At 38.1% G+C, this 13,188-nt stretch overlaps 1 protein-coding gene across 1 annotated transcript in view; it reads left to right on the forward strand.

Annotated features, from left to right (window-relative positions):
• LOC131573836 (cystic fibrosis transmembrane conductance regulator-like) overlaps nucleotides 1-13,188 on the forward strand; it is an 88,311-nt gene that overhangs the window by 36,300 nt on the left and 38,823 nt on the right. The window contains exons 12-14 of the mRNA XM_058828120.1: nucleotides 8,215-8,309; nucleotides 10,883-10,969; nucleotides 11,850-12,582. Coding sequence (XP_058684103.1) covers nucleotides 8,215-8,309; nucleotides 10,883-10,969; nucleotides 11,850-12,582 — 915 coding nt within the window. The remainder of the gene's footprint in view (nucleotides 1-8,214; nucleotides 8,310-10,882; nucleotides 10,970-11,849; nucleotides 12,583-13,188) is intronic.

Here is a 13,188-nt window from a genome sequence, read left to right on the forward strand (position 1 = left end):
GAAGTTGGAATGTGTCTTGTGTTAGATTCTGTAAAGTTGTAGAGAATGGCAAATCTGATTATGTTAGTCATTACCTAAACAACAGATTTGCTATGGTAGGTTTTTCTTGAATGGAAGAATTTTTTTATGTTGTTCTAAAATATATTCTCACAGCTTTGCATTTTGTTCTACGTGTGTATGGAACCATCAAAAGGAAGGTTAAAAAGATGATTTCTTCTCCAGGTAATTTTGATTAATCACAAAAAAATATTACTGAAAAGCAGTGAAACTATGAGCAACAAAAGGATTTTCTTATATTTCTTTTATGAGCGTACATAAGTTTATAGGAATTCAGAGCACTAAAATGGGACATTTTTTAGTCCAAGTAGTTCAGGTAGCTACATCTGTACTTCCTTAACTCTCATAAGAGATTTCTCTCTTCAGCTTCTTAATCTTGTTGCCTTGATGTAATTCACCTACCCTGCAGTTGTGCCATTATACCTGTTCAAGATGTACTGTGAAACAGAAAATGAAGATTAAAAAGAAAATGGTTGTGATATATTGGAGATCTGCCTGCCTCATAAATGCTATGCCGAGATAGTTTGACAAAGTGTGTTTGTGTAGGGCACAACGCACTAGGATGTCAGTCTGTGCCTGAGGTTACAAGCTTAATTAGTTCGTACATGTCTCTCAAGTATCCTTTTCTCTCGTGCATGGCGTGGTTCTTGTCTCACCCAATGCCCTGACATGGTGTGTGACTGATGGGCAGCCAGACACAGGCAATGGACCTGCAGTACTGTTTTGTGAGTCTGCCTGTGGGAAGCACGTGTTTCAATGGTGCTCCTTGGAGTGTTGTCCCCCTTGATGATGCATGTGACAGCAGTAGAGTGTCACAGGTTTCATTCATGGTCCCTGGTCCTCACAGCTCTTCTCTGTAGCATTCTCGGGCACTTGGGGAGAGCAAGAGCAAGGGACACCACAGAGCAGCCCAGTCTGAGTGTATGAGATCTGAGTTGCTGAAACGATCCATAATGAAAGACAGTCATGTGTTGAACTTGATTACAATTACATTTTTTGATTATATTTTTCCTTTGAGAGTAAGTAGGGCATCAGAGGAGTTAAAGTCATGTTTTACAATGTTGTTCTCATTACTGCAGTTTATAAATGGGAAGAGGTTAAGAGAAAAGCAGTAAAAGGTGAAAGAACAAAAAAGAGTGCTTTGGAGTTGAGGTAAAGAGACAGTCGTAATTGCGGGTTTCATTAGTGTTCTTGATATCCAAAAGAAAAAGCCTCACTGGCAAACATTCTTTCTGAAAGCCTGGCACCCACTGAGTATGACTGCAGTGAGATGCAAGTTGTGTGTAGACACTGCCCATGTTTTTGTGTGATGTTGAACTCAAGGGAATACCAATGCATTTAAATTACATTACACATTCCGCAAAACATCACAGTAAAAAGTCTTCAAGACACATAGGAAAAGGGTTACCTGTTCCTTCTCCACTACCCTCTTGCTCTCTTTTCCTTTTCTTGAGAAACTGTTTATTTTAACAACCAAGAAAGCAGGATGAATGCTTTATTTAATATGTCCTCTAAAATTAAGATCCCAGTAAGCAAATAAGAAAGTGAATGTTTTAACCTCCTAGGTTAAACCATTCTAGCACAGATCAGTAGTCCTTACCATTTGTCCTTTATTGAAATTAATTGTTTCAAAAAGAGTACTTTTGAGTTTGCAGTATTACCTCAAATCTATTACCTCTGAAGTCTTATATTGGCATACTTTAATAGAGACAAGATGAGACGTAGTTTGTATGGATTCTGAGCATGTTTTCTAAAGGCAGTCCCCATAGGCAAGTTTAAAGGTACTCAAAAAGTAAGATAAGATGAGTTGGTGCTGTCACAGCAGCACTTTTGACAAAGTGGTTTACCCTTTTAATCAAGTACCTTTCATCACATTCATAATAAAAAACTGTAGCAAGAGAGTCTGAATTTTTGTCTAACACATCGAGTTCAAGTGTACTGTAAAAGCCACTGAGATATGTGAACTTCCCAAGTTTGTATGTCTGTGGAAACTTGCCACTAAATCTGAAGTAATTCTACAAGTGTGACTTTCCTAAGGATTATATTAATTGGAGGTTGTATTAATGTAATGGCAGGGATAACATGAATATAAATGGAAGTTTGTAGGACTTAATTTGTAGGTGGTATGTGGGTTTGCAAAATCCTTTTTACTCATGTTATAAAATATGGGAAAGGAATGTGACTTGATTTTCAGATATTTAGATTAAAAAATCAGTATTAATAGCCTGCTATATGCAGGGTATGGGATTTTTGTTTGATTTTACCACTTGATAAGTTAAACAGGTAAAACCTCTAGGCAGCTGAAACAGGAATTTTCATGTTTAAATGCTGTTACCATTGAACAAACTCATCCTAAGAGAAGGCATTCCTCCAGTCAAGACTACAGAAGCAGGCCTGGTATACTTATTCTTGTTTAAAAATAAACAAGCATTATATCACATTTGATTTGGTTCAGTAGTTCATGAGTTTTGAAGCCATACTTCCATAACTTCCAGTTTTACCGTTTTGTTATGTAAGTGATATTTTTCCACCTAGTCAATTCATTTGATCCTTTAATAGTTACCTCAGAGTCCATAAACACATAATGACAAATTACCTTTGAGAGATTACCACTCTCTAAGTAAACACATGTTCCGATTTGAAAGACACCAGCTGCTCATCAAGGTAATGTTTAACATCACATGCAAGTAGAGGAGGTGCTTCCACGTGAAACTGAGTTATATGATAGTACTAAAGAAGTTTGTGGCCAGATTCTGTAGGGTTTTGAGGTGGGTTTACTGGGAGTGCAGGAGATTAACTTTCATCTAATAACTGGATTATGGAGAGATTAACTATAGAAAGAGACAGTCAATAGGCCAAGCCCTGGTTTGTGTTACTGTGTATTCAATGTCTCCTTGCAAAGGATGGTATCCACCCCGGGGGAGAAGTTCACTGCGGTGTCAAGAATGCTCCAAAACAGAAACACATCTTTGCATCCCATGTACTGCTCCAGCTCCTTTATCTGTGCTGTTTTTGGGTTGGTTTTTGTTTGGTTGATTTGGGTTTGGTTTGAGTTGGGTTTTTTTTTTGGGGTTGTTTTGTTTGGGTTTTTTTGTCACATGACTAAATCAGTAGGTGCTGAGAAGTTCTTATGTCAGTGAGTGAAATACTTTGTGTCGTGATTTTGAGCCTCGTTTTCACAAGGGAAATGGACAGATTACAGAGCGTGTGGAAGAGAGGAGCAATAAAGGGTTCAAGTGTGGAACAGAGTGCTTTGTGGTATGTAATTCTCTACAAGAGGGTATTAAATGGTAGCTTGGTTATCTAATCATGTCTATGGTGTAAATTATGCGAGAGCAAGTGACTTAACCTGTCTTCACAGCTGAGGAGAGCCAACGGCATGTCAAGGTGAAATTTATCACATCCTAATATAAACAGCTAAAAGAGTATAAATGCCTTTTCAGACCAAAAGGCCACTTAATATGTTGCAGATTTACAGAATATCCTGAGTTGGAAGGGACCCACAATGATGATCAAGTCCAACTCTTAAGCCCATCTGGGGACTGAACCCACAGTCTTGGTGTGGGTCTTGGCACCACATAGAACCTCCCAGTACCACCGTTGCACCTCAGACATCTGGGTCTCAAATCTGGCTACCTTTATGTTTTTCCCACCCTACACTGGTGTGATCCACTGGCCTACACAGAGTCCTCTAACTGAAATTCTTATCTATGGCCCAAAATCATTGGCAGATCAGCTGTGGAGCTTCAGACAGTGAGTTTTCTGGGTGAACTGGAAGTTAAGAGGCCAGCACAGGTTCTTTGTAGCAGGGGAAAATGTCTATTAGAGAAAAACTCACAAATGCACTGACTTCAAGAAGTTTATCAGTGATTACATAAATATGTATAGAAGCTCCTCCCCCTGCAATGTTCTCTGTTGATATAATTTGGTTAAAAAACTGTTTCAGTCAAGACAGGTCTCCCTACCCCTTTCCCTGTCTTAGGTACAGGGCTCTGGATTTGTTACCTTGGATGTTGTCCTATCTTCTGTGCCTTTTCTGGAATCGTATTTAATTCTCTTACCCTGCATTTAACCTACCCACATGCGGTGCTCTGGCTACTTCACATTTCAAAGATGTGTTCCACAGAAATATTTTGCCATAGAGAAAGCAAGTTTTGCCAGCATTCATGTGAGTTTTGGGTGAGCCTGACACTGTTCAAGGTCACAAACTGTTGCAAAAACAAAGCTTATGCTTTTGGATCATGAATCCTTTCTAAATGGTTCAGCTAAAATCTAACAAAAGCCTTGGCTTACAGAATCACAGGGAGAGAGAGGAGAGCTACCAAAATAAAATAAAATTAAATTAAAAAGAAATCTTATTTGAAATAGTTAAAAGAAATCTGTTTTTCTGGCTTAATTCCTAGCAAAATGAAGATTTAAATATGTTCAGGCTGGTTACCTAAAGCCAAGATACAAGAAATAATTGGAACTTCTTCATATTTTAAAAATTCATAGAAGTATTCTGTAGTGGGTATGAGTCTGAAATACAAGTTTTGATTTCAAAACTTTAAGAATTCAAAAGATGATGATGATGATGAAAAAGGGAATAATTCAGTAGCAGTGAAATTAGGGGGATCTTCTGGGAACTGTGAAAATAAGCATAGGGAATGTTAATGGCAGTGAAGAAAAGGCAGGGGATAGAGATGAGTGTAGAGGTCACCATAATAAAAACAGAAGGTAAATAGAGAACTGAAATAGGATGAAGATGAAATGCAGAGAGTCAAGACTGCTGCTCTGTTCCATCAGTTTCATGACTGTTTTGTCTTTTATGACGGAAGGCAGAAGAGAGACTATCAAACTCCACAAAATTAAGGACAAATTTAAGGAGGAAAAGGAAGTCACATAAATAAAATACTTAGGTTCTATCTTTAGAATTGCTCGAGTAGTTTGAGTAACCTTGGACATATTAAGCAACTCTTGATTGTTAGAGACTATTTTCTCTAGCAATCATGCACTCATGCTTTATTATCTTCATTGTTGCTAATGATTTATCAAATGACTGTGATAACAATTAATCTCTACAGAAAAGACTTGGAGTGTGAAGTCCATTCTGAGGTTTCCTTTTTTAATAACAAGATCATATTTCCTATTCACCCTGAAGCTATCCTGGCTGTATTCTTCCTTACCAAGCCCAAAGGTATTACGAGGGCCATTCCTTTGCTCCTGAGGTAGATGAATATGGCATTTTCACTGCAAAAAATGCAAATAGCCATCAAAAAGGATACCTTCTCCTTGAGTGTGCAACTTGGGATTTTTTAGCACCTCACATTAGAAACATCCACAAAAAGAATGAGTATCTGTGGTAACTGTAGGAGTTTTCATTTATGAATAGTTACCAACTGATTTCTCAATTTAAGCATTTAGAAATAGATTTGCTAGAGAAAATCCAGTGGCTACTTCATACTTCATTAATATGCCTAGTCTTGTGCCGTTCAGCATCATTACATTAGGTTTGTTCCTGGCTTGATTTCACTTCCTGCATAAAATGACAGCAAGGATGTATTTGGACCAGCCCTATGTACTTTTTTACAATAGGTCATGCGTGTTCCAAAAAAAAGCATTGTGTGTCTATTGGACTTCATTACTTTGTTTATGCCTTTGAAAGAAATTACTAAACATTTTTAAATTATTGTAATTACAGCCTGAAAAGTTCTTTGTCTGTTGCATGCCATATATTATCTTGAGGTGAAGGGTAGAGGAGAGCAGAAGGGGAACTCATTAAAAGTCTGATTAAAATTCCATGTTGACACACCTGCAAAGAAATATATCTGATGAAACCCCTCAACCTTTAAAGCAATGGGAACCCTGGAATGAATTCACTACAGCTGGGATTTTACCCTGTTTGCAGGAGAAGAAATTCTGGGCCCAGTTCTTCACTTGGGTTTTTTGGGAAGGAGTGGAATTAGGAAACAGTGAGGGCACCAGCACCATTACAGGCTGCAGTACTGGTAGAAATGGGAAACAAATCAGCTTAGAGATCTACGTACTAAATCATGCAAACCCCTTATGTTAATGCCAAAGTTATAGATGAATAACATGACTCCTGCATACATCATGAGACCACAAGTGATCTGACCAGGTTGTCTCAAAGAAATGCTAAAAAGCATTTTATGCCAGAATTTCTTGTGTTCTTTCTAAATTCTTCATGACTTACAGGAAGGTGATTTTGTCACATTCAGAAAATTTTTCTTTAAAACTGCTGCTGGCACTGGTTTTCACATTCCTCTTTCTGCAAATACTTGAGCTGTTATGTTAATACCAGGGATTTGCTTGTCCATTTAAGAGAGGGAAATAACTAGTTAATGTGAGAATAATTTAAAAGTCACCTGCAATAGATTTTCCATAAATAAGAGCATCTTGATTTTAAGGTCAGAATCCTCTAAGTCAGGAAGTAAATACTATTATCAAATTAGAGAGTTGTGAGAATCTCCCATTTCCTGATAGGCCGGGCAGACAATTTCTTGCTCTTGAGTGGCTGGACCCTTCATCTGTCACTGTTCCAAGTCTGAACAGCATTGTTCACTCATTGTTCCTGAGGTCAGGGCAATTTGCAGGAGAGGAAGAAGGAAACATTTTTTGGAAAGTTATTTATTTATTTATTTATTTATTTATTTATTTATTTATTTATTCTGCAAAGCCTCAGAGGCCTGGAATGCCAACAGGCTGTCCAACAGAGAGTGCTCAACCATCAAAATCACAGCAGAGGCCATCAAAATTGGATTGTATATGGCTTTGTATGAATATGGCCTTACAGAGAGCAGCTCAACATAGAATCTGGGTAGTATTGCCTTAAAAGTGCCTCATGTGTCTTCCAGTCTGGAAGCCATAGGATTTCTGTGGGTGCTGCAGAGAGCGTGCAGACAGCTGAGCTCCTGCCCACCTCTTGGCTGCCTGCAGGACGAGACCCCAAAACAGGATACCCCTTCCAGAGCATGGCCTAAAGAAACTCAGCTTCTGTCAGATAATGCATGCCACTATTTTTCTTCTCTCAGAAGATGCACTCAAAATGTGGTGCATGAGAGCACTGGAACTGATTGTGTCTAGTCCTGGATGCCCCAGTCATCTTCCTTGGCTGTGGGGGACCCCTGCCTTGGGTGAGGAAAGCTGTGCACAGGCACTATGGTGCTGCTGAGCAGTGAGCACAGGCACAGGCTCCTGGCACAGTCAGGGATTCCCACTCACTGCATGGCAAACTGCCCTGAAACTGTATCCCCTGGAAGCCTGGGTGCCATGAGGCACGGGAAGCTCATCCAGCCTGTGTTTCTGCTGAAACTATATCCGCCACAGTGATAGCGGTGTCGCTGTATTGGCTTACAGATGTAGGTCAGGCTTGAAGGCAGAATTAATATTTTTTGTTAGAGCAACTCTAAAAGTGGAAAAACTAGACAGCCTTCAGGCACACAAGCCATTCTTTTTGTCTTCAAATGACTTTCTGCGGTTTACATGGATCATCAATTTTAGTACTAAGTACTCCTCTTAAGAAAATTTCTGACTACCCTTGCCAGTGGGACACAAGAGTGTCCTTTTCTCCTCTCTGTGTCTTATATGAAATGAAATGGTATTTTTCTGCTTTTATCCCCAGCTAAAGATTTGTTTTTAGCATAGTCATGAGTTCTAAATAATTTACAGCCCAAGCAGTGGAACTTGGTTCCCAAACCTTTGGCAAACCATGAGCGTTCCTGGCTGGGAATGCTTGTCAAGCCTTTCATAATGAACCTGCCTAAAGTATATATTTCTCTGGGTTTTGAAGAGCTCAGAAACAGAGTTTGCTTCTTGCTTTCCCTAACTTCAGCAGCAAGTGCATTTATCATTACACTTGAGCAGTTAATGTCTTGGACTGACATTGTATGAAGATACATTTCTTGCTTTTTGGAGATTAACTATTCAGACAAATATTTGTTCTTAAGATCTTGTAGCTCATGATTGATTTCTGCAATAGAATGATATCACCATTTCTGATTACATAAACAAATGAAATAAATAAACCTCTATGGAACTTTTTTTTTATAACTGCTATCCAACCTGTCTGTAGACAATTGTACACTATGCGTTCATCAAGTCTGTAGCTTGAGTTTCTTGGACATTGAAAATACTGATTCTTAAAAAAAATGTTAACAGGATATTTCCAAGTTCCCAGACAAAGATTATACACTGCTGGGTGAAGGTGGAATCATTCTGAGTGGAGGTCAACGAGCACGAATCTCACTGGCAAGGTGAGTATTTTGCTTTTCAAGTAGTGTGCTGTTTCACTTATATGGAATGTATTATGACTAAGCATTTAAATACATGTGGACTATGTCCTGCTAAACAAATATCCTCCAGGTATATCAGAAACTTGATTTTACTATAAGAAATATGAGTTCCGCTGTGCAATTTTGTTTATGATAACCTGCATATCAATTTAATGAATTTTAAAAGTTTGATGTCAGACAAATTCTATGGCTTAGCATAAGATGAATCTTTCCCTCCTTGATGTGAGATGTCTTTGGAAGTTCAGACCTTTAAGTGAAGATTTTTATGTACTGAAGAAACCCATAGAAAGATACAAATAAATATTCCAAGATCTTTCCCTGCTATGGCTTTTCTTCAAAGTGGTTTATATATTGATCAATGGCATACTGCCTGTCTGCAGATCAATGGAAAAAAAAAGAGGAAAAAAAACCAGCCATGTTCCAATGCATTTTGCACGAACACTTTGGGTTTCTCTCTGTCATAAGAAAAAGAAAAGTAGAAAGCAGTGACTAGTCAGTATGTATGAATAACGGCCTTGTCTGTTTGACCTTCCTATGTTAGTAAGTAATTCTGAAGGTCTAGAGAACAGTAATATAGGTGTTTGTCTTATAAATTAGCTATGTGTTTCAGGAGAATCACTTAGCTATTGTCAGAAATCCAGTAATGATAGCTCTGATGTGTAAATGGCCCCATTTATTTCTGTGCCAAGTGCAAACTGTGTTGATTCCCATGCCCAGAAACACTATGTGGAAGTAAAATCACATTTTAGTGATCCACACTGGCATCCCATGAAAGATGCACATGTCTCTGTGAAGCTAAAAGATGGGATCATTAAAATAGAGAATCTTTCAGTGTGGGTTTGTTTGTGAGACTGAAGAGGCATATGGATGGTTCTGGTTTATGCAGTAAGAGGAAAGAGGAGGGAAAGATCAGGCAAAGCTTTGAAAGCATGTAACCCCAAAGCTACAAAACCCACTTAGATTTTCATTTGAAATGCAACATTTACACCGACTATTTCCTAGACGCTATGGATAATCATGTCTGTCACGTTTGGGATAGTCATGGTTCGTTTCCTGGAGGGTCACAGAACTTATGTCTTTATTGTCACCTGTAGAATAGTAATTTTTAAAACAATTGCATGTCATAAAGACAGTGACTGTCTTAGATTTTGTCCAGGCTCCAGTCCAAGCTCAGTGTGCTACTATGTGTGCAGGTATTGAGGTGTGGGTTGCAGATGAAGCTCTGAAAAGTTAGAGGTGTAAATTTAGGATTGCAGCCCTGGGTTGTACCTGGGCTGATAAACTGGACATTATATTCTTGGACTGGCTGCATAAACTTAGCTAGTGTAGTGTATGCAAGGTCAAGTAAAATGAGAATCTGTGATGGAAGTGACATCAACCAGCTGTCATGAGAAGCGGGTAGAGATTGTGTGAGTCTGCCTTTCTTACAGAGCACTGTCATTGCCTGCAGCTGCAACCATGGGAAAGAAAGGACCAAGGGAAAAACACAGTGCATGTCCTGGATTTGAGTCAACTTGCTGGCCTGGTACCCTAAAGCCAGTAACTTTGTAGCTACTAAGTGCAACCCACAAATTATAGCAATAAACCTCTACTAATAAACCAAACTTCTTGCTGATAAAATCACCCAGAACAGTGTGAATTTTTGTTGTTATGCAGCCATTACATCATAATGTATGGTCAGTGAAATCCATTGTGTTAGAGGATTTTTAAATAAAGTTGCTAGTTTTATTAACATAATGAGCTAATACTGAGGGCTTTTCCTCCTGGTGGTTAAATGTTTTCACACTGATTAACATTAAAAAATACAGAAATGCAGCTGCCCATATTTCTTTATTAATTATACTCTGATAATGCATAGTAATTTTTATTCTCACAGAGGAAGGCAGGGGGTCTTTTTGAACTTCTATTCAAATTTTATTTCTTAAAAAAACCCCCCTTAACCAGAGCTTTAGGTCTCAGTGAGCCATGTACAGGTACGTACAGCTTAAGGTCCTTTTCAATGTCTTCAACTTGAAATATTGTACAGTCCCGTTGCAAATGATGTTTGCAAGACTATGCCTCATTAATACACTTGTTTTTGCTCACCATTTTTTCTAGGTACCTTTGAAATCAGGTGCTGAGACATAAATCCTTTCACATGTTTATTTACATGTATGCAATGTTCCCTCAGGCTCCAGTAGATGTTACAGTAGACATTGAATTCCCATTGAAATGGTCATTGTACATTGATGGGGAATGTTGAATTCAGGCCATAAATAGATCTCTTTTCCACAGGGTAACCTGTGGAAAAGAAGATCATTTCATCATTGTTTCATTGCACAGAAATTAATGGAAAACTGAGTTAGTTTGTAATGTGGTCTGCAGCAAGAAAAGGCTTGAAATGTGTCTTATAAGCACGTTTCATGTTAAACTCCAGCTCCATATTGATGCTGTAGAAAGTCTATCAATGAAAAGATTTGGTTCTTCATAAATTATATTCATTTAAACTTATAAGAGGTGTGAAAGTTAATGTAATTTCTATTTTTTCTGTTCAGGGCAGTGTACAAAGATGCTGATTTGTATCTTCTGGATTCTCCTTTTGGACACTTAGATATTTTTACAGAAAAAGAGATATTTGAAAGGTATTGTATGTTTTGACAGATTGTATTTAGGAATCTCACCAAGCAGCACAAAGTAAAATGAAGGGTTTTAAATTGCCGTACAAAAATACTGAAGTGATCAAAATTATACCTGTTGGGCCATTCATTTTAGGGTTTCTCACAGTATTATGTTGTAGTATTATGTATGTATTTTGAGTATTTTGTGTTAGTGGTAGGACAGTGCACTGAGTGGGGAAAAAACCTGGTCCAGATGTGTTACTGCTCCATCTTGCATCTCAACGTATTGAGCCTCCTGTAATCTCATACCCGCAGTGTGTGTGTGGCTTCATATCTGACATGTCTTTGTATCAGAAAGGCTTTCACTTTAAAACAATTACCTGCTTTATAAGTGTAATTTTTGTTTTACAAAAAGGTATATTTTGACTTGTTTTTCTAATCGCTGGATCTTGAATCACTTGAAACTGCCTTCTGAAGATTGGCAGCAGGTTGGCCCAAGTCAAAGACTCTTTGCTTGTCCTTTTGATGAAAACAGTAAGGACACACACTGCCATCCATGAGCTTTTCAGCCACTGTAGTTTTTAAGTTTTGAAACTGGAGTAATACTCTTAAACCTCAGATCAGCAGATCTGAGTAATCCTAAAATGAAAATAAATACTTGATGATGAACTTTGTGGATTGACCTGAAAATGATTAAATTAAACCCCTTTTTTGGTTCCTGTGATAAAGCACTCACCCTTTACACATCTCAGCTTTACCACCTCCTTTGTAGTTTGAAGGAGCAACCAAGATTGCTCATACTGGGAGCAGAGCAGGTAAAAGCAAATTGAAAGTGAAAGGATAAAATAATCATTTAATCATGAGAAGAAAAAAGTCTAAATGTTCACACTTCCGTCTTTTACAGCTGTGTGTGCAAGTTGATGGCGGATAAAACTAGGATCTTGGTTACTTCAAAATTGGAACACTTAAAGATTGCCGACAAGATATTAATTTTACATGAAGGAAGCTGCTATTTTTATGGAACATTTTCTGAACTTCAGGGTCAACGGCCGGACTTCAGCTCAGAGCTGATGGGATTTGATTCTTTTGATCAGTTCAGTGCAGAGAGAAGAAATTCAATCCTTACTGAGACTCTCCGACGATTTTCCATTGAAGGAGAAGGTATGGGATCACGCAATGAAATAAAGAAGCAATCTTTTAAACAGAAATCAGATTTTAATGACAAAAGGAAGAATTCCATAATTATTAACCCCCTTAATGCAAATAGGAAGTTCTCAGTAGTGCCGAAGAACGGGATGCAGGTCAATGGGATAGAGGATGGCCACAATGACGCGCCAGAGAGGAGGCTCTCGCTGGTACCTGACTTGGAGCAGGGGGACGTGGCTCTGCTGCGGACTAGCATGCTCAAGGCTGACCATCTGCTGCAAGGACGGAGGAGGCAGTCGGTGCTGAACCTGATGACGAGCACCTCTGCCAACTACGGACCCAACTTTTCCAAAAAGGGAAGTACAACATTTCGGAAAATGTCTATGGTGCCTCAGACAAACCTGTCTTCTGAGATAGATATCTACACCAGGCGTGTGTCTCGAGACAGTGTCCTGGACATAACTGACGAAATCAGTGAAGAGGATTTGAAGGTGTGTGTTGATTTGAATTCATCTTGGGTTTGGTTATGGTGGTGGCTTAGTGTAATATACTCATCTGTTTTTCTACTTGACTATTTCCTTCCTAATGTAGCATTTCTCTGTGGAATATGTTTTTTGAATACCTGTGAAAATTTTTAAACTCAAGTATTATCTTGAAATTATTGAAATTCTCACAAATTTATTTTGCTTTATTTTCTGTTAATTTTTGAGTGCTATCTGCGGGGAATTTCAATACAGAATTTACATCTCCTGCACTTTACCTTTCAGATTATTTATGATAAAATATAATTTGAAACTACAACTTGGAAAAACATTGTTTTAAAGCATTTATGTAAAATTCACCTTTGAAACATTAAGGCTCATAGGAAAAATAAAATACATTTGAAGTACTAGCAGTTTTTAAAACTGGAATTTGATCAAATTTGATAAATTTGTTAGGCTGCTCTTCTCAGGACAGGAAAATTTTCTGGTGGAGTTTCTTCAACAGAAACAGATGTCCAAGGAAAATTTAAATCCATAATTTGCAGAAGCATTCCCATTTTTTCATTTGAGCTCAACAGAAATAAAAAGCTCAAAGTGCTTACAAATTTACTCTAA

The sequence above is a fragment of the Poecile atricapillus genome, chromosome Z (assembly GCF_030490865.1).
Source record: "Poecile atricapillus isolate bPoeAtr1 chromosome Z, bPoeAtr1.hap1, whole genome shotgun sequence".
Lineage (NCBI taxonomy): Eukaryota > Metazoa > Chordata > Aves > Passeriformes > Paridae > Poecile > Poecile atricapillus.